Source organism: Clarias gariepinus, chromosome 14, assembly GCF_024256425.1.
Source record: "Clarias gariepinus isolate MV-2021 ecotype Netherlands chromosome 14, CGAR_prim_01v2, whole genome shotgun sequence".
NCBI lineage: Eukaryota > Metazoa > Chordata > Actinopteri > Siluriformes > Clariidae > Clarias > Clarias gariepinus.
This window is the reverse complement of record NC_071113.1, coordinates 28,674,153-28,698,623: the sequence shown is the minus strand read 5'-3', so window position 1 is coordinate 28,698,623 and position 24,471 is coordinate 28,674,153. Positions and strand designations below refer to the sequence as shown.

The 24,471-nt window shown below is 38.2% G+C and overlaps 1 protein-coding gene and 2 long non-coding RNA genes across 3 annotated transcripts; all 3 read right to left on the bottom strand.

Moving 5' to 3' along the window:
* Positions 1 to 5,929: 5,929 nt before the first annotated feature.
* On the bottom strand, positions 5,930 to 9,533 carry LOC128541474 (uncharacterized). The gene is made up of 3 exons (XR_008365632.1): positions 9,354 to 9,533; positions 6,939 to 7,036; positions 5,930 to 6,096 (listed from the first exon to the last, which is right to left on the bottom strand). It is a non-coding gene; the product is annotated as an uncharacterized LOC128541474 (long non-coding RNA).
* Positions 9,534 to 10,740: 1,207 nt separating this feature from the next.
* On the bottom strand, positions 10,741 to 18,398 carry LOC128540855 (vesicle-fusing ATPase-like; the record flags this gene model as incomplete). The annotated part of the gene is made up of 4 exons (XM_053510845.1): positions 10,741 to 11,020; positions 13,990 to 14,145; positions 17,412 to 17,487; positions 18,354 to 18,398. Coding segments are annotated over 4 exons (543 nt in total), but the record flags the coding sequence as incomplete, so codon positions are not given.
* Positions 18,399 to 19,729: 1,331 nt separating this feature from the next.
* Positions 19,730 to 22,057, bottom strand: LOC128541476 (uncharacterized). The gene is made up of 3 exons (XR_008365634.1): positions 22,015 to 22,057; positions 20,097 to 20,263; positions 19,730 to 19,824 (listed from the first exon to the last, which is right to left on the bottom strand). It is a non-coding gene; the product is annotated as an uncharacterized LOC128541476 (long non-coding RNA).
* Between the last annotated feature and the right edge of the window lie 2,414 nt (positions 22,058 to 24,471).

The following is a 24,471-nucleotide window of genomic DNA, read 5'->3' as shown; positions in this document are numbered from 1 at the left end:
TGCCACCATTCTCTCATCCACAGCTAAATCTCTTCTAGGATGATAGATAGATTTGCAAGCATGACAGATAGTGTCCATAAGAGGTCTAACCCTGAACATACGATCGTTTTCGGAAGTGCCTCTCTTCCTGTCATTCTCCTTGTCTGCATCTGGGTGACTTATGTGCACGTTCTAAGATATCATCCGGTATCCGTCCCTTGACATAACAGTAACTGGAAAAGGTACTGTAAAAATACTGTTCTGTCTCCAGTAGTCTGTGATGAGGGACAACTTCACCATGGCCAGGTAAAATACGACCCCAATGTAGTGGTACATCTCAGTGATGCTGACGTCTGTCCATTTATATTTGCGTCCTTTTGCAGTTGCTTTGGCAGCCTGAGCATTGGTGTTATGGCACAGAGTTGAATGCAAGTCAACAGGCGGCAGTTGTGGTCCAGGAGTTTGTGGACCCGTGTCATCATCAGTCTGTGTTTTTTCATGACATTGCCTGCATCTTGTTTAACTTTTATGGGGACAGGTGGCTGATCATTTGCACTATTTAAAAAAAAGCATAAGCATGCTGATAACACAATAAAATAAACTAATCTACATTATCATCATATAGATACTGTATATACACATAAATGTGGACTTACTCAGTATGATTTTTTTCTTTTTTAAGTTCTTTTCACGGTTACCAGAAAAAAATGCAAGTGTGCCCGCCGGCGGGTCCGTCGACTCCTAAGTGTTAATAAATGAAATCATCATTTAAAACTCTATTTTCTACTTACTTGGGTTATTTTTTGTGTTATATTAAATTATTTGTTGGATGATCTCATTTAAATGTGACAAATATTAAAAAATAAATTTAGGAAAGCGAAAATAAATTTTCACTGCTCTGTCACCTTGCACCTCCAGGGTTGAACCTGGACCCTGGAAGTGCAAGGCAACAGTACTAACCACTACACCACCATGTGCCATGACTGCTTAAAAATAATACATGTAATTAGTGATGTGATGATGTTTTCTGTGATGAAGTTGGTGTATAGAAGGAGTCTCTAATGTTAGTAAGTCTTGAGTCTAAAGTCTTGAGTTAAATATAGTGTTGTAACAAGACATGGCTTTCCTAACACCATGCTTCTTTGCTTGTCTGAATAATGAAAATTCCTATAATTCCAATACATTGAACAATTTAATCTTCCAGCTCGATGTACTTCTTTATCCAAACATTTTTATTTAATCACGGTTAATCGTAGTGCTTAAGTCTTCTTAGAGAACTGTGTTGCCACAGCGAATCATCTGCCTCCATCTAACCCTATCCTCTGCATCCTCTTCTCTCACACCAAATAACTTTATGTCCTCTCTCACTGCATCCATAAATCTTCTCTTTGGTCTTCTTCTAGACCTCCTCCCTGGCAGTTCAAACCTCAGCATAATCGTAGTGCTTAAGTCTGTTGCTGATATTAGATTAGTTTTGATAGGAGTTATTCGTAGTGTTGTTTAGCGGCAGTCAGACTGCAGTTTACAAGTTGAAGTGCTGTAGGTTTCTGGATTTCCAATCAGAAGGTCAGGAGTTCGAGCCCCAGTACTGCCAAGTTGCCACTGTTAGGCTATTGAGCAAGGCCCTTAACCCTATCTGCTCCAGGGGTCCTGACTCTGCGCTCTAACCCCATATTCCTAACTGGGATATGCAAAAATTACAATTGCAAGGCACTGTCGCCTTGCAGTTCCAGGGTCTGGGTTTGATTTCTGCTTCGGGTCTGTGGGGAGTTTGCATGTTCTCCTCATGTTTTTTTCTTCAGGTACTTTGGTTTCCTCCCACCGTCCAAAGACATGCAAGTTAGGCTAATTGGTGTTCCAAAATTGTCTGTAGTGTGTGTGTCATGTGTGAGTGTGTGTTCTGCAATAAATTGGCACCCTGTCCAGCGTGTACCCCACCTAAATCTTCTGGGATAGGCTCCAGGCCCCCCGCGATGCTGTATTCAGGAAAAAATGGTATAGTTGATGAGCGAGTGAGTTATTTTTTATAGACTTACAATTACCTAAGCTTCAAGAAAAGTTTATTGACCGGACCTTCTTACGTTTTAATTCACGACAGCTGGTTTAGTTGTTCTTGGCTACAACACAAGCAGACTGCAAACCTCCTACTATGAGGAATGACCTGGGTCCTTAACGCGAACCTCTCTGCGGCCGTTTCCTCTTCGGCGGCGGGGATGCAAGGCGAATGTTTGCGCTAATAATTTTTCACCAGACTGCTTTTTAAATGAGGGTCAATATAAAGAAGGTTTTGCTAGGAAGCTGCTTCTGAAAAATGGATCTGTACCAACGCTTCGTGTTCCTGCTTCATCTTTACCAGGCTTGGTGAGTGTAATTTCTTTTTCTATGAATCTTTGCAGATCGCCCTTTCTAATAATTACGATGAATGCGGAGTGTAGGTTACCTTACACTCTCATAGAACATGGTTATGTAGTCTTCTCTATGTACATCCGTCTCTATATAATTCCTAATTGCATGTTTAGAATAAACAATGCATTAAGCTGATTGTCTGGTTGCAAACTGACATTACAACAAATTCTTTGGTGTCCCTGCTAGACACATTATTCTTGCCATGACCTACGGTCAATATTACTGTTTAAGTAGCACTACATAGTTAACACGCATAACTCACAAGCCAACAATTACTGAGAAAAAAAATGTGTTCATGACCATTAACTGTAACATATGGAAAAAGCTGTCAATCAACTACTGTATACCTCAGTAAACACATCGCGTTCGTATCTCTCAGTACGCTACTTACTCTGCCATTATATACAAAGATAAATCAAAGTGACATTAAGTAAACTAACCATTCAGATACGTCCTGTCCAAGCCGTAAACTACTTCGGGGGCGTCATCTTGTTCCTGGTCCGACTCAGGTTCAAATTGATATGGTTGCACAGATGTTTCTTCAAAGCCTCCCGCTGGTGTTCTTTTCTGTTACTCTAAATTTGCATTAATTTAGTAGAGTGTACCTTTATATGGAAATGCATGGATACACACACTCACATGCTGCTATATTGCCAATTACTAACTAGCTTGTAATTATTGAACCCTTGTTTTGTCTCTCAATGGAATAGAGCAGATGTTATTTGTTTAATAGTTGATTGAGATTGCAATGGTAACATTGGATTTTGTATTTTGGTTGTGTTGTGCTTTAAATGCATAAGGTACAACAGTTTTTTTATTGATTTATTTAATCACTGTCATACACACTCAAAGATTTTAACAGACACACATACCTTTCTTGTCTGACCGTAGCAGCTCTGACTTCAGTGAGAAAGATTTGACTCTGAATGGACGAGACTGCCGGATGTGAATTGAACCTGCTGTGCTTTCTGTGTTGAGAGACAGATTTTGTTTAAAAAACGTGAGCTGATAAATTAAACTAAGCAAAAGAGCAGTGCTGTAGAACTGCAATTTTAAATTTTATTAATATTTGCACTAGATGAGGTATTTGGAGCACTACAAATGCCATGTTTGATTTGTGAAAGCTGATGAATAGAAGTATAGAAAAGGTCAGAAAACATTGCATTGTTTTCTTAAGATCTGGAGAAAGCATTTGACAGGGTGCCCGGAGATGAACTGTGGTATTGCATGAGGAAGTCAGGAGTGAAAGAGAACTATGTAAAGGTGGTTCAAGATATGTACAAGGACAGTGTTACAGCAGTGAAGTGTGTCGTATGTACGACTGACTGGTTTATGCTTAAGGCAGAGACTTGCTCCTAGCTCCTCAAAACTACTCTCAGACCTAATAGATTCATGTCAATAAAACAAGTTTTTCTAACACTCTTACAATCTTTTTCTTTATTCTTCTGCACCCGTTAGGGGTAGCCCCAATTCGTCTTCATCTAACTCTGTCTACCACATTTTCCCTTGTCACTCCAACATGTTCTCCCTCATAACATTCCTAAACCTTCTCTTGGGCCTTTTTTCCCCCTTTTGCCTGACAGCTCTATCTCTAACATTCTACTCCCAATCTATCCTTCCTCTGCCATCTTAAGCTGGCCTTTCTAACTTTTCCTCAAACCATCCTATCTGCACTGTCCCTCTAATATACTCATTCTTAATCCTGTCCATTCATGACACTCCCAAAGCAAATCGCAGAATCTTCAGCTCTGACACCTCCAGCTCTGCTACTGCTTCTTTTTGTCAGTGAAAACGTCTCTAAACCATACAACACCGCTGGTCTCTCTACCATCCTGTAAACTTTCCCCTCTTTTTCCTGCCGATACCTTTGTGTCATAGATCACTCCTGCTACTCTTTTTCACCCATTCTAACCTGTCTGGAAGTGTAGAGCACAATGGCAGAAGTAGACTAATAATTATGAATGCGTCAGGGAAAAACAGCAAGGAGACTGACTCTGACCATTTGAATAATTCATTAATAAATTAGTAATTTCTTCGGTTTCAGTTGTAGTGATAAGGGTAATCATGTCATCGTCATCCCCGCAGCAGTGGATGCGCCTGTAATTCACATAAAATTAGTTTTCTATTAGTCTATGTGAAAGCAGACATTTCACTTTCTATAAGTATATATTTTTCATGTCTGTGAGGCAAGTATACACAGTTTCGGTTAATTTTCTGACACGCTCAAGTTCCCCTGAAAACCATACAGAATAGCGCACCCTGTTTGCTTTCATTATTTTACAAAATCATAACGTTTTGTCATCATTGTGAGTGCGCTTAAAGAGTCTTATAAAATTATACAGTTTTTACACATTAATCTGACTAACTGTGGCACACCCACTTTTTCTGATTTTCTGGCTATGCTAGTGATACACATGATATAATAATCTAAAGGCTGTGTTATTTACTTTAATTCGATAGAAATGAGAAACGGCTATATTTCATTTAAATTCCAAACTTGTATTGTAATTTTAGTACTGTAATTGAAAATTCACTGGTTTCACTTGTATTTCATAAGGTTTTGCCGGCGGTGGTACAGCGCAACGCCGTGCTGGGATGTAAAAATTTGATTTGTTAAAACGTTTTCATTATTTATTTAAGGGAATTATGATGATCATAACAAACTACTGCATTTCATTCTTATAATAACACTGCTGAATGACTTCAAGGCCTGCTGATGCAGTAGCACGTCCTGACAATGGTCATTTCGTTTCATTCATTTCAGTTAATAAATCTGCTACAAACATGACAGGATATGACACACCCTCAAGCAGCACTGTTACTGGTGTTCGTGGTTTTGTGTCTGCTGCAGCTCTCCGGATTTCTGAAATGCTGTTACTCCACTTTATGATGCCATTCATGGGTAGCTGGGCCATGCGTAGCTCAGTGGTTAGGGCATTGGACTATGGTTTGAAAGATCCCAGGTTCAAACCCCACAACCACTAAGTTGCTACTGTTGGGCCCTTGAGCAAGGCCCTTAACCCTCAACTGCTCAGATGTATAATGAGATAAAAATGTAAGTTGCTCTGGAACATTTAGTTCAGGATGTTGCTGGAGTATTCCTTCTGATTGGTGTCAAAGGTGTGTGTGCGTGTCTTCTCTATTGATTAACAGCGGTTGCCATCCAGTAAGTTGCATTACAGCCACATATCACTTTTTACTGTTTACTTTTCCCTCCGTTTCTTTCATTCTCTTCATTATCGCATTTAAGAAGTATCATATCTATTCACAAATTAAGCATAAAACATTTAAATAAAAAGATACAACTGTCATTATTGCATCATAAGTTAATAATGACTCTTGTCTTGTCTTCTTCTTGGTGCTCACCAGCATTTGGCATCCACTATGTTGCATTACCCCCACCTTCTGGTCTTAATTTCCCACATACATTCTTTTTTAGTCCAGTAGCTCTTAAAAACAAATCACACATTCTTCTCCTTCTATTGCTTCTCCTTCTTCTATTCCTTCTTTTTCTCCTTCTTTTTCTCCTTCTTCTTCTTCTTCTTCTTCTACTGATTCTTCTTCTACTACTACTTGTTCTTCTCCTACTTCTACTTCTTCTGCTTCTTCCTTGTTTAAAATCGGTGGGCACTGAATAAGGTCCTCCACCAGCAGGTCGCATTCTTCATCATCTTCCCAGTCTTTTAGATCCTCCTTTTCAGTCCAGTCTATCTAAAAAAAATTAAATACAAAAAACATTAAATCCTTCATTCCCTCATCTTGTCTTGGTCTATGTCTCAAACTCTACATCAGCTTTTATCCTGCACTTCCACACACTCTAGTTTCTCTACATGTTCCCTCATAGTACCACTCTGCACCTTTGGTTGGAATCCTGTAAGTTGCATCTCACTCTCCTCAGCTTCTTTGTTCATTAAAGTCGACTTTCCAGTACAGTCTTCCTTAAAAACACAATTAAATGTTTCTTACCCTGATCTGTGACTTTGTGAAAGTATGCCAAATAATGTTAATAATACTATAAAAAATAATAATAATAATAGTTTTTCTTATAATTCTTATTTAAATAATGGTATTAACATTAGTAGCAAAAAAAAAAGTAGCAGAACTGTGTGTCCTCTACAATTTTAGCTGGCAGTGCGGTCTGTAAGGTGGCCCTGAAGGAGGTCACTTAGGCTCGATATCAGTGGTATTCTCGCCAGGTTTCTTGCCTGCCATGAGAAAGGCCAGGGTTTAATTTCCACCCAATGCCTAAACCCCAACCACTGCATCATGCAGTGCCGGTCCTAAGCCCGGAGAAAATGGGACGGTTGCATGAGTGAGGGCATCCGACACCTGAGCCGAGTTGTTGTGCGGATTTAATTGTCTGCTGTGGCAATTCCTCGACGGGAAAGCCACTATGTGTAGTATACTATATGCCTTTTCCAGATAAAATGTTTTGTATATGAAAATTTTAATAATAAATAATGAATAATAAAAGTAATCAAATATAAGCATACTCTAAAATACAATAAAATAGTCACTGTCAGTGAAAGTGCTGTAGTTGAGTGTCAACTTACAGGTTTGATGTCCTTTTTCAACGCCTCAAAGAAGTCACTTCGGGTGACCTGCAGCGACTGGAGCTTTTTAGTGTCCCCCCCACCTGGTTATTACTGAACTAAACACACACATACACACACACTCACACATTACTCATCCCTGTAATGAAAAAGACAGGTCAATGAGGGAGCGAGGTCAATGAGGACGCGAGTCACATCTCTTCACCTTACTCAGCTCCATACCCAGCTCCTGTCAATATGTTTCATCACCATCAAATTTTACTCAGGTGTGTATGGGCCATGTCCCCCTCTCTCCCTCACTTTTACACACACATGCACACACACATTATAACTGTATGCGTGCAACATCCTGTGTCAGAGACACTCCCCACACCTACAGTAAGTACCCCAGTGAAAAAAAATGCACTTTACTGTATTACAAATATATTGAAATCCTCTATAGTACATTGCAAATATACTAACAAAAAATTGTACCATCAGTTAATATATAAAAAGTATACTAACATTATGCAAATTTTGGAATTAAAATTTAAATATACTTAAAAATAATTGTATTATAGTACACTTTTTAAAAATATATTATTGGAAAATATACTTTAAGTGAAAGGTTGGTCGAATTTCCAAGGTATACTTATTTAAACTTGTTTTTCAATGTATTTTTGGTATATTTTTAAAAAATATGATCAAAATAATCATTGTACAAATGTACAGAAAGTATAAATTAAAATACAATTTTTAATATTCGGTAGTCTCAGTATATTATCAGTTAAATTTAAATGTACTTATATTTAGTGCACTACTCTCTCGTTCTTTTAGACTCGTTTCTGCACACTAAATCTGTCACACGCGCGCGACGTTAAACTCGTTTTTGTGCGCTGAAAATCATTTTTTCCTGTTCAAGATAATTTATGTTTGCACTCTCTCACTCTTCAGTGCGCTCACAGAATAAAGTGACACTGCAGCAGTGTGATATCTCTGTATCTATTCCAGCCAACCATAGACTAGAATCGGCGCCCCACCAGCCAATCAGAGATTGTAGGCAGGCAGATTCGGAAAGTCCGCTCTCTGATTGGCTCCCCAGTCCTCAACTTCTAGTTTTGTTAGGTAATTAAGTACATACTTTAAACTATAGAATGTATTGTCTAATGTGTTGTTGCTAAATCTCATGTACTTTGCTTGTGGTATAATGGCTCCGTAGCTCTCGGCCTGTTTTCAGTCTCTGTGTAACACAATCAACACACCAGGTTTAAACTAATACTGTACCTGTATACTCTAATACTAATGCCTGTCTGTGTTCAGACTACAGTTTAAATTTTAGTTTGTGTGTTTGTTAAATACAAATAAACTTTAGGACTGTTTTTTGTAACCTTGTGCAAATTAAATCTGTTGAACTCACAGTATAACAGAAGTATAACAGCTACTGCTGTAATAAGAATATACTCATAGTATATTAATTATGTATTTGTAACGCAGTAAAAATTGCTGTAATGTACTTATAATATATTAAATATACACTTAAATTGTATTAATTACTGTCAGGTATGTACCTTAGTACACACACAGGCATTTACTTTAAGTGTACTAAGTATACTTAAAGTTGTTCCACTTTAGCACACAAAAGTATACTTAATACACTTAAAATTGTTCTTTTGTACAATTTAATTACAACTTAAATACACTTAGTACAAAATTAGTTGTTTCAAAATAGCAAACTTCAAGTATACTAGTCATTAGTCTGGCTGCAAGTACATTTAAGTATGCTTTGGCATGCTAGGATTTAATATACTTAGTATATATTTTTTTTTACTAGGGTAAATGAAACCTTAAGATCAGCATCGTCATCATTAGTCGTATATGACTGTAGGTTTTAATAGGCATATCATAAATAATGAGTTATAATTTATGCTCGCACCGGAAAATAATCAACAATGGGATTGTGTGATGATTCCGAGTTAAAAATATTCCCTTTTACTCCTCTTATACCACAACAAAGAGCAACTTTAGACTTCTTATCCATTTAAAGTTACAATTAATTTTACAGAAAAAACAACTTGGTTGCTGTTTTCTTTTGCATTATGGCAGCTATAAATATTGGCCTCCTTATCAAACTACTCTTTTCTGATGATTCCGCAAAAAAAAACTGCAAGTTACAGCTTCAAATCTGACTCTGGAGACTCCTTCCATAAATGCATACAACAAATAAACATGCATGTGCTGTTACTATAGAAACAACAAGGCATCAGTGCAAGCCTGTGATTTGTGGTGACACTACTGCTGGAGATGTTGTAATAGAAAACCTATCAACACCTTCTGACTACTCAGTCAGAGTCCAGAAGACTGAGAGAGGAAGAGGAAATGATCACTGTTCTACAGCTCTTCCTGTTGAGCTTAAAGTGATGATGAAGAGGTTCACACCTTGATGACACGGCTTGAAGCACGGGACTGTGCCGCTCGGACAAGTCCTGCTAAGTCTGCCCCAGTGAAGTTCTGGGTCATGTTGGCCAGCTCCTCAATGTCAACGTCACTTGCTAACTTGTTGGACTGCCTCATTTTGGCTGTGTGGATGTTCAGTATCTGGGCACGACCCGACTCGTCTGGCAGACCTGAAGAAGACATGAAGAAAAAGTTGAGGGGAACACGTTGTTTCTGGCGCATACATTTTACTCACAAGTTGTTTTGATCATGATATTAAAGATTTAATATCTTAGATTTAAAAAAAACTTAGCGTAATTAGACTTGTAGCGTTCTAGTATGACAAATGATGAAGGTTTTTCTTTTTTTTAAATTTTAAAAATAGCTGCATATAGCCAAAACTCAGTAATCTGTCTTATCCTAAAATAAAACAAGATTAAACGCAATCGTACCAGCACATGACCATATACAGCATACAGCATGTACAATTTTTTTTAAATCAGTTTGCTCACGCCTGACATTACCAAGCCTTTGTTTTCTTGTTTTTAATATTTTGATATATTTGAGCCTATTCTGTTCTGTTTTTTTTTTTGGATATACCTGTGATACTTTTTTTTTGCTTATTAACTGACCATCTGCCCTGTTTACAGCCCAGTTTTGTGTTTTGCATATTTATATTGGCATCTTCATTAATGAAGCCTTAAGAGGGTGCCAGTAACATTTTACACCAATATGTTGCAGGACTTTAAAATAATCTGATTGACATTAATGCTAGATACTGCGGTGTGGTTGAGAGACCTGCCTCTCTTAAACTTTACTGTACAACGTTTTTAATCAACTATGAAGGACCCAATCGTATCCTGAGAGAGTCCTCAGATCGTACCGATCTTCAATTGCACCTCTAGTCTCCCGGGTCTGAGCAGCGCTTTATCTAACAGATCAGGTCGACTGGTTGTACCTGAAAGAGACAAAATGAGAAAATGTGAGCAAGATATCAAAAACTGAGATTAGATCTTTTAGATTTAGACAAGAAGTGCTAACCTATAACCAGGATGTTATTGAGCTCCTCGATTTTGGACATTAGCTGTTTGAAGATACTGTTACGGACACTGGTGCTGCCCCTCTTGCTGCCTTGCTGCCTGCTAATGCCACCGATTTCATCGAAAATGATGATGTGGAGTCCACTCTTAGCTCCCAGCTTTAAAAAAATAAGTAATTAAATAAGCAGACAGAGTGATGCTTCTATAATGCGATCATAAAAAACATGTATTTCAATCCCTTATACTGTATAAATAAAGAGAAGGAGCCTTAAAAAGCTGAGCTTGAAATGATGAGACACCACATCTGTTGCACTGAACTGAAATTTTCAAAAAGTTGCAAAGCCAGAGTTTCTTCCAAATTGCACTATGTTACTATTCCACAAGATGCACAGGAGTGTACTGTATGCTTATTTCTGCAGTGTTTTAGTGCTCTCACCCTCTTCTGCTCCTCCTCCGCATCAGCGAACAGCTTCCTGATGTTGGCCTCCGATTCACCCATGTACTTGCTGAAGATCTCAGGGCCACAGACCACCTTGGGCTTTTCTACCATCTTCCCGATCTCTCGTGCCATCAGTGTCTTTCCGCAGCCAGGAGGCCCGAAGAGCAAAACACCTTTAACGTGCGTAAGATCTGGAGAGAGTCAGAGTCAATTTCTGAGTATCTATCAATGTGTATAAGGATGTTATTCAAAATCATGTCCAAGAAAGTTTGCTTACTAAATGTTTTTGATCGACATTAGACACAATAGGATGAATTTTCATTTATGAACTTTTAATTACTTTACAGTGCTAATTCAAAAAACATCACCTGCTTCTGGATGAGTGTCAAAAAATGCCTAAGTAATGTGGTGTAATGTAAGTCAGAACAGCTAATAATACCAGATAAAAACACACATCATGTCATGTTTTTGAAAACCCACAAAGTGTGACAGCTCCTCTGTCTTAAATATGTCTGAAAGCTTAAATTTACCTAAGTTTTAAGTTTTACCTCTGACTCTTTTGAAGCACTTTAGTAAACACATTTTGTCCTGAAGAAGAGAGCTTTTATCAACAAATAAATGCTCATGTCAATGATTAGGGATATGACTGAAATCATTAACACAGTATAAACCTGTGATTTGCAGGTGCTCTACTATAATTAGAGACAATTAATTTAAACCTCATGACCAATCAAATTTGGGAGTTAAAAAAGAATGTGTGAAATAATTAATTATGCTATTAATTATTATAGCGGTATTGGGTTTGGTTTTTGGCCTCCAGCAGCTGCTGGATCCAGAGATCCAGCACAGCCATTTACGCTCGCTGACAGACACCACTGGAGGATCGTCATGGGTTCATCTCTACCCTCGGCCGCACTCCGCTCCCTGACCTTTAGGGTGATGGGAATTTGAGTTAAAGCGGATGGTTCTCCTGCATGTCTCAGACACTGTTTGATAGCCACACCCGTGCAGCTCCCGGCACCTGGTCTCCCTACACACCCCATTCACATGCTCACCTTTACTCTATCAGGACCCGCCATCTCATTACAGCAGGCACGTGCTGGAGCAAGGGGGCCAAATCCCAGCACCATCACCACCCTCAAAGGTCATCACTCACTCACTCACACACACAAATAACTGACTGTGTGGCAGCACCACAAAGCACGGTTCGTGACAGAGATTTTGACGTTTTAATTAGCCATAAAGATTAAAAAATAAACAAAATTAAACCACATAATAAATACAGCGGAAACACAGATGAACATGAACACTATTCGGATAATTTCTTTAGCAACAGCTTGTATGCAAGAAGGCAGCTCGTAGGCAGACACTCTAAGCCTAATAAGTCTGGATCAATAGGCATTTGTGTCCCATAGCCTCATAGAAAATTTCATATTTTTTTCCTTTTCCTAACAATAAAAGATGGAACAAAACCAAACCTTACACTAGTCGACTTTTTCTCTTCTGGCTGATCTGAAGTCATTAGTTTATTATAATAATCCCAGAACAATCGCTGCACTAAAGGAGGCTGTTTTCATTACAGCTGTTTCTCTGCGTGGAACAGCTGCAGTCATTACTTATTGCAGCATCAGGCATTTGCTCTAATTTACACTTTTAAATTTACTGCTGCTGATGGATACAGACCTTTGAGCTGCCCTATATATAATATTGTTTATATGGTGAAGCTTCCTTTTAATTAGGAGACTTTTATTTATCAGAAATAGGACAATATTACCAACAGGGGTCTTCTTTGTTTGACACCGTCTTCTGTGACAACAGTAAGAAAAGTGAAAATGGAATTCAAATATTGGAACAGTGGAAGTAGTTGAGTTTATAAACTTGAGCTAGTAAAAGATAAACAAGTTGCACATGAAAATGTATTTATATGCGCACATGCATGAAATGAAACTCTTTCCAAATTTGTAAAAAAAAAAAAAAAGAAAAAATATTTTATAACACGTTTTATTAATATTCTGCTGAGATGTTAAGTCTTTCTGCTGCTCTTGTCAGGGGTCGCCACAGTGGACCATCTGATCCGCACAACAACTTGGCACAGGTTTTTATACAATAACGGTTTAACGTCGGCATGTTAATTGCAGAGGAACAATATATAAGGAAACATTCGGTATTATATATGTCATTTCATTTATTCCAATGTGTATGCTGATGTTTCTGTATTTTTGCAAAAAATTTATATTTTATCAGGCAGTACTAGTCTGGCATTTCTAGTTCCCAGTGTGGCAACAAAGTTGCTTTTTGATCCTTCAGGCGCTGAACAAAAGGGAAGATCAATATCGTTCTACGCTTTTTGTTGGTGTGCGGCATTTTGCGATGATCCCTAAATCATTCGTTGCGCCGTAGAGAATAATGGTGTTTATGTTTTTAAACATGTATAATTTACGGCGGATGTAGCTTAAAGACAATGTAGAGAGGAAATATATCTGGGTATCTTATTTGCGGGTTTATACGCAGCTATTGAATTCGGAGATGCGAATATTAAACTTACTTTACCGCGGACACAAACCGGATCAGTAGCGACTGTATGTAGTGAGCATAATAACGTCAATGGATACATTTGTTACATGGACCACAAAAAAGCAGACGATTCAGCACCATCAGCCTAATCAACCAAAAAGCCAGCCGAAAGGAAAACATGATGAAGCCTATGTTACGCTTGGATTCATGGTGGGGATGGTGGGGGCAGAGGAGAGACCCGTGTGTGTTTTGTGTCTTAAACCGCTGGCAGCAGACAGCACGAGACCCAACAAAGTAGGAAGACACTTAGAGACAACACACCCCAGTAACGTTAATAAGCCACTCGACTTCTTTAAAAGAAAGCTCTAGATAAGTGACGAAGTAAGCCTGTTATAACAATTGCACAAGTATTTTGTCTTCGTGTTATTTGGTCTTATTGGTTTTGAAATTGATATTTCAATAAATAGTAAACTTGGCTGATTTCCTTATCATTTTGTTGACAAGTGGGGCTTAAAAATTCGCCCACCCCCTTAAGTGGGGAATGACAGAAAATGTTTGAGAACCACTGACATAGAGGAAGGGACACTCTGTATATTACATCTGTGTAGGGTGAAAAAGTGTTTAAAAAGTGAGTAGACGGACTCACTTAACTCCTCCGCGACGTCCGGGGGCACAACCCGAGAGCCGAAGACTCTGTGGAAGATTTCAGAGAGTTCTTTGTCCAGGCCTCCTATTCCCAGTTCCTCACAGTTCCACTTGAACCTCATGATGGACCGAAGAGCACCTTGAGCCTCCTTCCTTTCTATTAAAACAGATTATTCTGAACTATTAAACATGAGACATTTACTGTATCTTATGAAAATAATGACGGAAAGTTTTATAGTCGTGTAATAGCACTTTTTATTATTTTTATTTTACTTGCTATTTGAACACGATATTTCTTTTAATCATTGCTGCTACTTCAGAAATGTCAAATGTTTACTGTTTCTCTTTCCACTACCTCATCACAAAAAAAAAATTAAGAAGTACTTTAACGTGTTACGTTGTTCTGTAGCTCTTTGTTTGCACAGTTGCACGTGCACTTTGTTGTCTGTTGTCTATTGTCTCTTTTTTGTATAGAAATACACTACCGTTCAAACGTTTTAGAACACTCTCTAACTCCATGATGGTTCCTGATTTTTATTTCTTTCTACATTGTAAAGGAATGCTGAAGGCGTCCAAAACATGCATTAATCTCCTTTGAACAGTTAATGGTGAGATGTTTCTGCTACTTCTGCTCTGTAAAGACTTCATAACGCCTCTAATCTGAGGTGCTGTTAATTGGTCATTTTTCAGGCTGATAACTCCAAATGAACTTCTCATCTGTGGCAGAGGTAGGTTTTGGTCTCGCCCTCCTGGGATCGCCTTTATGAGAGCCAGTTTCATTATGGAGCTTGACGGATTTTGCAAATGCACTTGACAATACTGTTCTTGCAAGAACTATTACAGAAAGGCCGACCTCTGTGTCTTAAAATAACAACTAACTGTTGTTTTTCTTGTTGTTACGTAATCACCTAATCCCATATGTGTTATTTTATAGTTTTTAAATGCCCAGTATTGTTGTAGAATGTAGAAAATAAATCACTAAACAAAAACAAAGAAATTTGCAAGTGTTCTAAAACTTTTAAATGGTAATAGTTTAGGATAGTTTAGGTTAACTTAAAAATGTAAATTTGTCATATCTGAGCCAGTCAGCTAATTAGATCTCTTAGTTAGCTAACTGGTTCCAGTAAAGTGTGTTGTTAATTTATGTTGGAACGTTGGAGGAACGTTGTTTCACTGTGTACTGAACTGTATATGCTTGTAATGACAATAAAAGCCTACTTGACTTGACTTGAAGCAAACATATGAAGCATACATATAGTTTTAGTTCAAACGGACAACAGAAGTCTGAGCCTTTGGTATGTGTTTTCTAGCCTAAGGAGATGTGATTATAACAGAGACTATAAAGTATTACAGTAAGTCACTCAGGATTAGCTGCTGGAAATGTAAATATGAAATTGTAATCTGAATGCTGGATTTCAGGAGCATGATCATGTGTGGTTGGAACATTCTGGTTAACATGTACTGTACAGTACCAGTCGTAAGTTTAGACACAAGTTTGTATTCATTTTATGCATTCTTGAACAAGGTTGGATTTTTACAAAACCATGAAATAACACATAGGGCATTAGGTAATTAATTTCACGTGTATGTGACTTGTTATTTTAGGACATGAAGATTAGCTGTCCTGGGGCCTCATGTATCAACACTGTGTACGCACAAAAACTTTGCTTACGCCAGTTTTCACGCTCACGGTCGGATTTACTAACAGTGAAATTAACGTGAGAATGTGCGTTCTTCCACGCCAACTTCAAGTCTGGGGCGTACGTGTATTTCTTGTGTGCGTTTGTTTTATTTCCGTTGGCGAATTATGGTAAATTGCACACTACAAAGTATCGCACCAACACATGTGAAAAACATTGCTATTAATATATAATTGATAAAATGGGTTAATTGACACAATATTTTTCTACCAATTATTTGATTTAGAACATGTAAAAGCATTTGCAAATGTATACAAGCCTTAGTCTATGGCACAGGCAGTGTTGGCCTTATTAGAGGACATTGTCAATGGCCTAATCCGAAGGTAACGCGTTTTTAGGGATCACAGTGATTTTCTTGCCCACGATGATGACTGGCTTATTAGCCGTTTCAGATATCCAAGGGCTATCCTCTTGGAGCTCTGTGCTGAGTTGGGTCCAAATTTGGAAAGAGAGACAGCGAGGAGCCACGCATTACCCGTTCCCTTACAGGTGCTGACAACGCTTGGTTTTCTGACAACTGGTTCTATCCAAAGGGAACTGGCAGACCGCTCGGGGTTAAGCCAGTCGACTTTGAGCCGTGCAATGCCAGCTGTATGGGACGGGATCATCCGCATGTCTAGCAGGTATATAAGGTTTCCATACCCTGCAGTTGACCAGCCAAACATTAAAGCGCAATTTGCAGCGATCGCCGGTTTTCCTAATGTAATCGGAGCGATCGACTGCATATGCACTGCTATAAAGGCGCCATCTGAAGACGAATTTGCATACGTGAATCGGAAACATTTCCAATTAATAAATGTGCAAGTAAAATGTGATGCTCAAATGCACCTAACAAATATTGTGGCAAGATGGCCTGGGTCAACCCATGATTCATTCATCCTCACAAACAGCATGGTTGGGATGAGGCTCCAGGGTGGAAGGGTGCGCGATGGGTGGCTTCTTGGTGAGTGATGTATTTAAAGATATTATTCCAGCTAAGTTTTTTTTTAAATTTTTTTAATTGATTCCGGAGGACAAACTTGCAAATAACACAGTTTTTCTCCGGTCTTCCTCCGATAGGAGCACCTCCAATTCACATTCTGTGAAGTTTCTCTTCTTGCTTGCTTTTTCGTTTGGTTTTGCCAAAGTGGAGTCATTAACATATTTATACGGAGGAGGAGGCAGGGAGGGGTTTTGCGCTCGTGCACGTGCGCTCAATTACACGTTAATTCGGATGTACAAAGAGAATATGCGTGGGATTCCGCGTACGCAGTGTTTCATACATCAGATTTTTTTTTACTGCGTACGCACATTTACAGCTTTGTCCGTACGCAATGTTTTAGTATAAATTCAACGCAAGTCTTTGTACATGAGGCCCCTGGTCCTTTCAACAGTTCTTTCAATTGCATTAAAAATTACATAAAAAACCCAACAAGCATCATCATTCAAGATACATCTCAATATCAACTGTCCAAAGGAGATTATTGTGTATTTTGAATGCCCTCATTATTGTTTTACCATGTAGAAAAACCAGTAATTAGTAAAGACTACTGAACAAAAAAGTGTGTCCAATCTTTTGACTTTTACTGTATGCAGAACAGAATGTTCTGAGGGATTCAGTCAGACAATTCAAACACATCAATGTTTCAGCTTGGATTATGATGACTGGAGAGGAAATGACCAAAATGTACAGTATATACAGTATTTTTTTTGTCTGTTTCATGTTTGTGGCGTAAACACTGACCAACCAGGTTGATTAAAGAGCTCTCTGTCTTCTCAAAAATCTCATGACTGTTACCATGCAACAAGCCCACCTCGATCTACAAAAACGGGAATGAAGGGAAAAAAAAGAAGAAAAGAACACATTTCATCTACTTAGACATGTTTTAGTACATTATACAGTATAACTGCAGTACTGTACACAACTTTATCATTAAAGTAAATGAAAATCAACAAAATAACCGTGTTTGGATTCTCACAGCCTGGTATAGCTGTTAATTTTATTGTTAAATCAAAACAGCTATTTGACAGTAAAAATTGAATAAATAAATAAATAAATGAGGTTTTGGGAAGAAACCATTCAAGGCTTTTGTTTTTTGAGAAATACCAAAAAAAAAATATTACACCAAACATGGTATTACTATTACATATATTTTATCATCTCTCTAAAACGACTGAAGTTCGCAAGATTGGTCACTTCTATGTTGCATAAACTTCAGAAGTAACTTCTTGGCACGCAAGTTTTTTTGTATTATACGTATAACATAAAAAAATCAGCACCATTACTTAGCCATTAAGTGTGTAATAAATATTCTAGGATGTTTATTAGTCCAAGAATAGTTTAAAAAGAGTTGAATTGTACAAATGTTTAATTGTCCATTCGTTCATTTTTGCTTTTCCAAAAGTAGAAAATTCATGACTTTTTAAAACCCTATTTTTCTGTTTAGTTTTAATTGCTTCTTACAATATTGAACTAAAACTTTCTCTTGTAGTGTTAAATTTTGTACAAATACTGTACAATCATGACATGCGGGAGGAAGTGAGAGATTATTTTATTTTCCAACATTTTGGAATAAAGGAATGTTAAATTGTAAATTTGGAAAAATGGTGGATTTTGGATTTAATTTTTAGGATATGAAATACAGTGTAGGGAAACCCTGAATTAAATAAATAAATAAAAAACAACCTGAAGTACGCAACTGTAAGGAATCCCCACTAGAAGGCGCTGTTTTGTTTTTTGTAGTTTTTGTTTTGCAGACTCAGTTTCCCAGAAGGCACCTCGGTCAGGTAATGCGGGAGCACACCTGAACCGAGGTAGGTCATTAAATCTTTAACAGCTGATTAGCCTGAAAAACAGTTTTGAGCATTGAACGTTTGTACGTACTGTCAGTTAAGTGGGCATTTTGTTTTGTGTATTGTTTTTCTTTGTTTATATGTTGGTTTATTTTATATTGTTATTTTGTAGTTCATGTTATCCCATAACTACCAAGCATGTCCCCAGGCTAAATGTGTTTGTACGCAAGTCTTTGGTGTTCAAATGTGTGTGGAGCTGATTCAGTGTTATGTTGCGTTGGAGAAGAGGTTAATAGTTAGCTCTGTGCGTCCCTGTCCCGAGTCTCTAGTGTTGTGGTAGCTAGTTGGATGTTTAGCTATATGGTAGGGGTAGCTATGTGTATGTTGGGCTAAAGTCATGTTTAGCTAACTGCCACGGTTGGCTAATGCCCATGTTTAGCTAGTTGTCATGTGTAGCTGATTGCCATGTCTTTAGCCTTAGTTCTGTGTCGTGTCTCTAGTCCTGTCTCTAGTCTCTCTGAGTCTCTCGTCTTGTCCCCGTTTTAAGCTCCATGCTTAGCTTGAGTCTGTTGTGTTCTTATGTCTCAACATAGTGCTTATATTTTGTGTAACGGGTATTAGAGCCTGTGTTTCGTCCTTAAGCCTGTGTCTCAACATAGTGCTTATATTCTGTGTCTTGTCAGTTAAGCATGTATTTCAGGTTAATGCTTATGTTTTGTGTCTTGTCCTCTAGCCTGGGTATTGGTCAGTTATGGGTCGTATAGTTTGGGTGTTTATTTTTATTTTTTTGGTGATTCCTGTTTTGTGTTATATCCGGAATAAAGACTCTTTTGTTTAAAAACACCCCTCTGCGCCTATGCCTGGCCTTTTCTGCCCACGGCATTTACAGCCAATACCACCCAATCATTACATCAATAGTTTGTTGATAATTTGTGAATTAGATAGATCAAGAAATAGTCCAAGACATATCCAGGATTTACAAATCTTATTTTTCTTTTAATAAATTCTTTGAACATTAAAATGATCTAAATCATTTTTATTTTCTAAATACAATAATTCAAGGCCTTTTACAGCCTCTCCTAAAAGCATTATTTTCTCAATACTGTAAGTATACAAACATAGAAAATAATATAAATATCAAATGGCTTTATAATACCATTTAAAATGATAGAAATCAATAGAAACATGGCTATGAAAATAAGAGTGAAGGATCTCACAGAAAATGACAGAATGCGGAGTTTAGATGTAGAGATAACCTTGCTCTTCTTGCTGGAGCTCCCCACACCACTCAGTAGGCTGGGGTCCATCGCCTCCATGCTTTGGACTACCAGCAAAAAGAGCTTGTCACAGAAGCTAAACACGAACTAAAAGGAAAACAAAATCAGGAGACTTTAAGAAAATGTAACTAAAACAAAGATCAAAATGATCTGCTCTTTACTTAGTAAGAACATGTAAGCGTAAGCAAACTGCTGTTATAGAGGAAATAAACAGTATAACATGCTTTCATAGAAAAATAATGCACTTCAGGCTGGTACACAGTAACTCCGCCTCATCACACCACCCACCTGTTGATTTTAAGTGTTCAAGGCATTAAGTGTATTTAATAAACCCTGAGATTTAAGATGCTCTTGTTTACCTGCTGGCCAGAGCAAAACGCCTGCGAGTTAAAATTCTGGATGAACTCGATAGCCATCATGTCTGAGTCGTACGAGTCGCTGTCTGAGTTTTCCTTCTGCAGGAAGTCAATTTCCAGAATCATAGTGCCAATGTATTGCTCCGATGTGTCAAAGCTGTAATTGCTGACTGCAACAGAAAGAAAAAAGATTATACTGTTTGATATTTATCTGTGATGTAATGCAGATAAGTGAATGTGACATCTTGTTGAAGGATATCCAGATATTCAGTAATGTGCTTTAGGATACAGTCGGCAGCCATTTTGGATAACTGGAATTTAGGAGTTTAATTATTGGCAGGACTTTAGGTGACATTCTTACTTAGTAGAAGTATTAGCACTATAGCTACAGCACAAACAAAAAGGGAAATTCAAACAATTCATTCTGAGGTAAAGGAACATTTAATTATCCTAAATTTTAGGGTGAGGTAAGGTTTCATTTTCTGCCACTTTTAAGATGTTAAATTTTCCAATATTTTGGAATAAGGAGTCATTTTATTTTCCAGAGTGATGCAATGTTTAATTTTATGCCTTTTTAAGACTAAAGGAATGTCTAATGTTCCAACATTTTATGGTGCGGAAACCTTTTTTTGTGCCATTTTAGAGTAAGGGAATGTTTGATTTTTCAACATTTTAAAGTAAGGTAGCATTTCATTTTCTGTCATTTTGATCTGAGGGAATTTTCGCCACATTTTGGCGTAAGGGAATGTGTAACGTTTTGCCATTTTAGGATGAAGTAACATTTCCTTTTAAAACACTTAAGGTAAGGTAAACATTTTCCAACATTTTGAACTGAGGGAATATTGAATTTTCCTCCATTTTGGGGTAAGGTAACATAATTTTTTTAGATGTTTAAATGTCCAACATTGAAAAATAAACAAAACATTAATTCTAGAAGTTGCAACAATAATTATTACCTTTTAACATTTAGTTATATTAATTAGGACAAATCATTTATACTGTATATACAGTGGAAATACAGTAGGAAAGATTCACCCCCTCCCTTTAAAATAATTACATTTTGTAACACAGTTTTTGTTTTATCCAACTGTATTAACTCAGTACAACTTTTGACATTCAAGTAAAAGACATAAAACCAACATAAAAAAATATACAGTCCACATGCACTAATGCATTTGTACAGTGCATTGGGGATATCATATGTATACACACTACTCTCCATCAAAATAGCACACTAGGCAATGAGCAGCATAGTGGACATATTATATTTAATGTTTCTTGACTTGTATTAATATCTGTCACACATTCTCCCTTGATGGGCATACACTTAATTCTTTTTTGCTCCTCGCTAATTCCAGAGAACTACCTTAACATGCGGCCTCTCCTTCAACAGGTGTGTGAAGGGGTGGGACTGCTAAAATCTGGCACGGCTGGTGGAAGATTAGCACCTAAGGACCCAAGGCTATCTCTGCTCTTTAAAGTTAAGGCTTAGTGCTCAGTTTTGAATGTCAGCAGATTGAGAGTGGTATGTGAAAATGTCCATGTCATGCACCCTTGGACTTTAAAGGCATGCAGACTGTACACCAACATTTAACTGACTGCGGAGGGACTGCATTGGCTTCCCTGGCACTTTCGCATTTGTTTATGGCCACAGCACCAGAGAAACCACAGCCTCGCTGGCTTCATTTTGTTTGACTCCCACCTGCAGCCGCACCAAAATCTGGGCGGGGTCGGCTAGCCGGTACTGCAAAAGTGCTGCCGAGAAGCCAGCGAGACCTGCTGTCTATGCAAGCCTATTTATTGAACCCTGGTTAGTAAAATCTACCAAGTGTTAAATACTGTAAGGACTCAAACAACAAACAGCCAATAAATATCAGACACATTATCCCAGTAAATAAAGCTATGAGGGATTTTTTTTTACCTTCGACATCTTGATTGAGAGAGAGACCTGCCCATTTCATCTGAAGAAAAAAAAGAACAAGGATTCATTTACACATGAGCTTTAACAGCAACATAAGAGATAATCAAAAAATTCTTCACCTAAAAGTGTGTATGAGCTATGCAGCAAAATCTCCTGTGAAGGCCATGCCCAGGGCCCAGCCACGCAGGCGTCCCAAAAGCAGATTATACCTGTGTGCTAATGTGACTTTTTGTGCATGTTATTACCTCCAAAAAGCCCCAGATGATTGAAAATTAAATCATTATGTAATAGGCTCGTGAGTGTAAGGGCCCTGAATGCTATGATTAAGACAACTTAATCTGCCCTCTTGATTCTGGTATTAATTTGAATGGTAAAAGGGACATCTCTGTCTAAAATAAACTGTGTCGGTTAAATTATGAATCTCGCTCTATCCAAGGCTGAATAAAAAGAATCCGAGTTCATTGAGGTTCAGTGTAGAGTGAGTGGTGGGTTGGGGAGCCATGCAATCTGCTGGTGTTGGTCCACTGTGTTTTATCAGGTCCAAGGTCAGTGCAGCTGTCTACCAGGAAGTTTTAGAGCACCTCATGCTTTCCTCTGCTGACCAGCTTTATGGGAATGCCCATGTCATTTTCTAGCAGGACATGGCACCTGCTCACACTGCCAAAAGTACTAATACCTGGTATAAGGACCATGATATCCCTGTGCTTGATTGGCCAGCAAACTCACCCGACGTAAACCCCACAGAGAATCTATGGGGTGTTGTGAAGAGGAAGATGCGAGACAACAGACCAAACAGAGCAGAAGAGCTGAAATCCGATGTCAGGGCAGCCTGGGCTTCAATAACATCTCAGCAGTTCTGCAGACTAATCACATTGTTGCAGTAATTTACGGACTACTAAAATGTGTTAACATATTTAGCACTCAATACTCCCTTTGCATAAATTACTGCAACGATGTGGCATGGAGGCGATTAGTCTGTGGAACTGCTGAGGTGTTAGGTTATATCTTTGCACGCCTTCAAGCTGAGACCGAGTGGGTTCCAGCACAACCCGTATTTTTGTTATTAATTTATATAAAGAGAAGTTATTTCTACTATCTTGCTCTCTTCCTCATATATTTGATATTAACATGTTAAATCTTTCATGTTGCTATCTTCCTGTCTCCTCTTGCATCTGTTCTTAAAGATGTGAACGCTCCCACGCTCACCTTCCCATTCTATCTTTATGTCTCTCTCTCTCGCTCTTTCTCTCTCTATCTCCCTCTGTCTCCTTCCCCCTCTCCCCTTATCTCGAGCCAACATCTTGTGATTCGTCTCTGGACGGACACCCCTCTGTCTTCCTCTCCTTTGATTCTTCAAGATCTCATCAGGACATTTACAATAGTTCATGTTCTTTGTAGTAACATATGTTGACGGCACAGGCCTTTGGTCAAACATATAAAAACCCCCATCTTTTTCTGTTAACAAACAGAGACCTTTCTGACAGACAATGTGTGTGTGTGTTTGACTGAGTCTCTTCTGGTGCCAGAAAGCTTACCGAAGCACAGCGGACAGACCGAGCAACTTGCCTCTTCTACTACGCAACTTTAAAAACTTTACAGTTTTTAAAATTCTGTTCATTTTGCCGATGTCTGAAAATGACATCACGCTTCCTGAACCACTCTTTCACAATTTGCGCCCAACGAATTCATGAAATATTTCCGTGTCATCAGGGGAAAAAAATAACATTCCTGGAAAAACCTGGTACAAGGTTATATTCATGTCGTCAGCAGATCTCATTATTTGGCCACGTAACGTTGCTGGCCAACAGAATCAACCCCAGATCATAACGCTGCCCCCACAGGTAGGTACAGTAGGCACTGGGCATGATAGGCGAATTAATTTATGCACCCCTCTTCTTATCCTGACACATCCTTTACTGCGGAACAGAATAACTCTTGACTTATCAGACCACATGACCTTTTCCCAACACTCCCCAGTACATTATACATATGGTCCCTAGCAAACTTAAGACTTTTTTTTTATCTGAGTAGCTTCACAGATTTTCAAGTGGTTTTCTTACGGTTACAAAGCTGTTAAGTCCCAGTCCCTTGAGTTCTTCTCGCAATGTGCGTATGGAAATGCTCTTTCTTTCAGTATTAAACATCGCTGTGAGTTCTAGTGTTGCTTTTAATTTCACCAAGTGTTTAAGTGATCTCCCATTATGCTCATTCAGAAGATGATGCTTCACCACTATCTTTACAGGTTTTTAATAATGTAACATCTCTGCCATGCCCAGAGGATATGTCTTCTGACATGGTCGTTTTAAAAAATGTAAAGCTCCTCACTGCATTAGTTAGGGGTAAATAAATGTGTTACAGCTGAACCACATTAATCATTGCAGTAATTATCCAAAGGAAGGCTCTTAACTATTTGCTTAGTTAAATTTATTTGATTTGTATTTTTTTGATCCTGAAGTG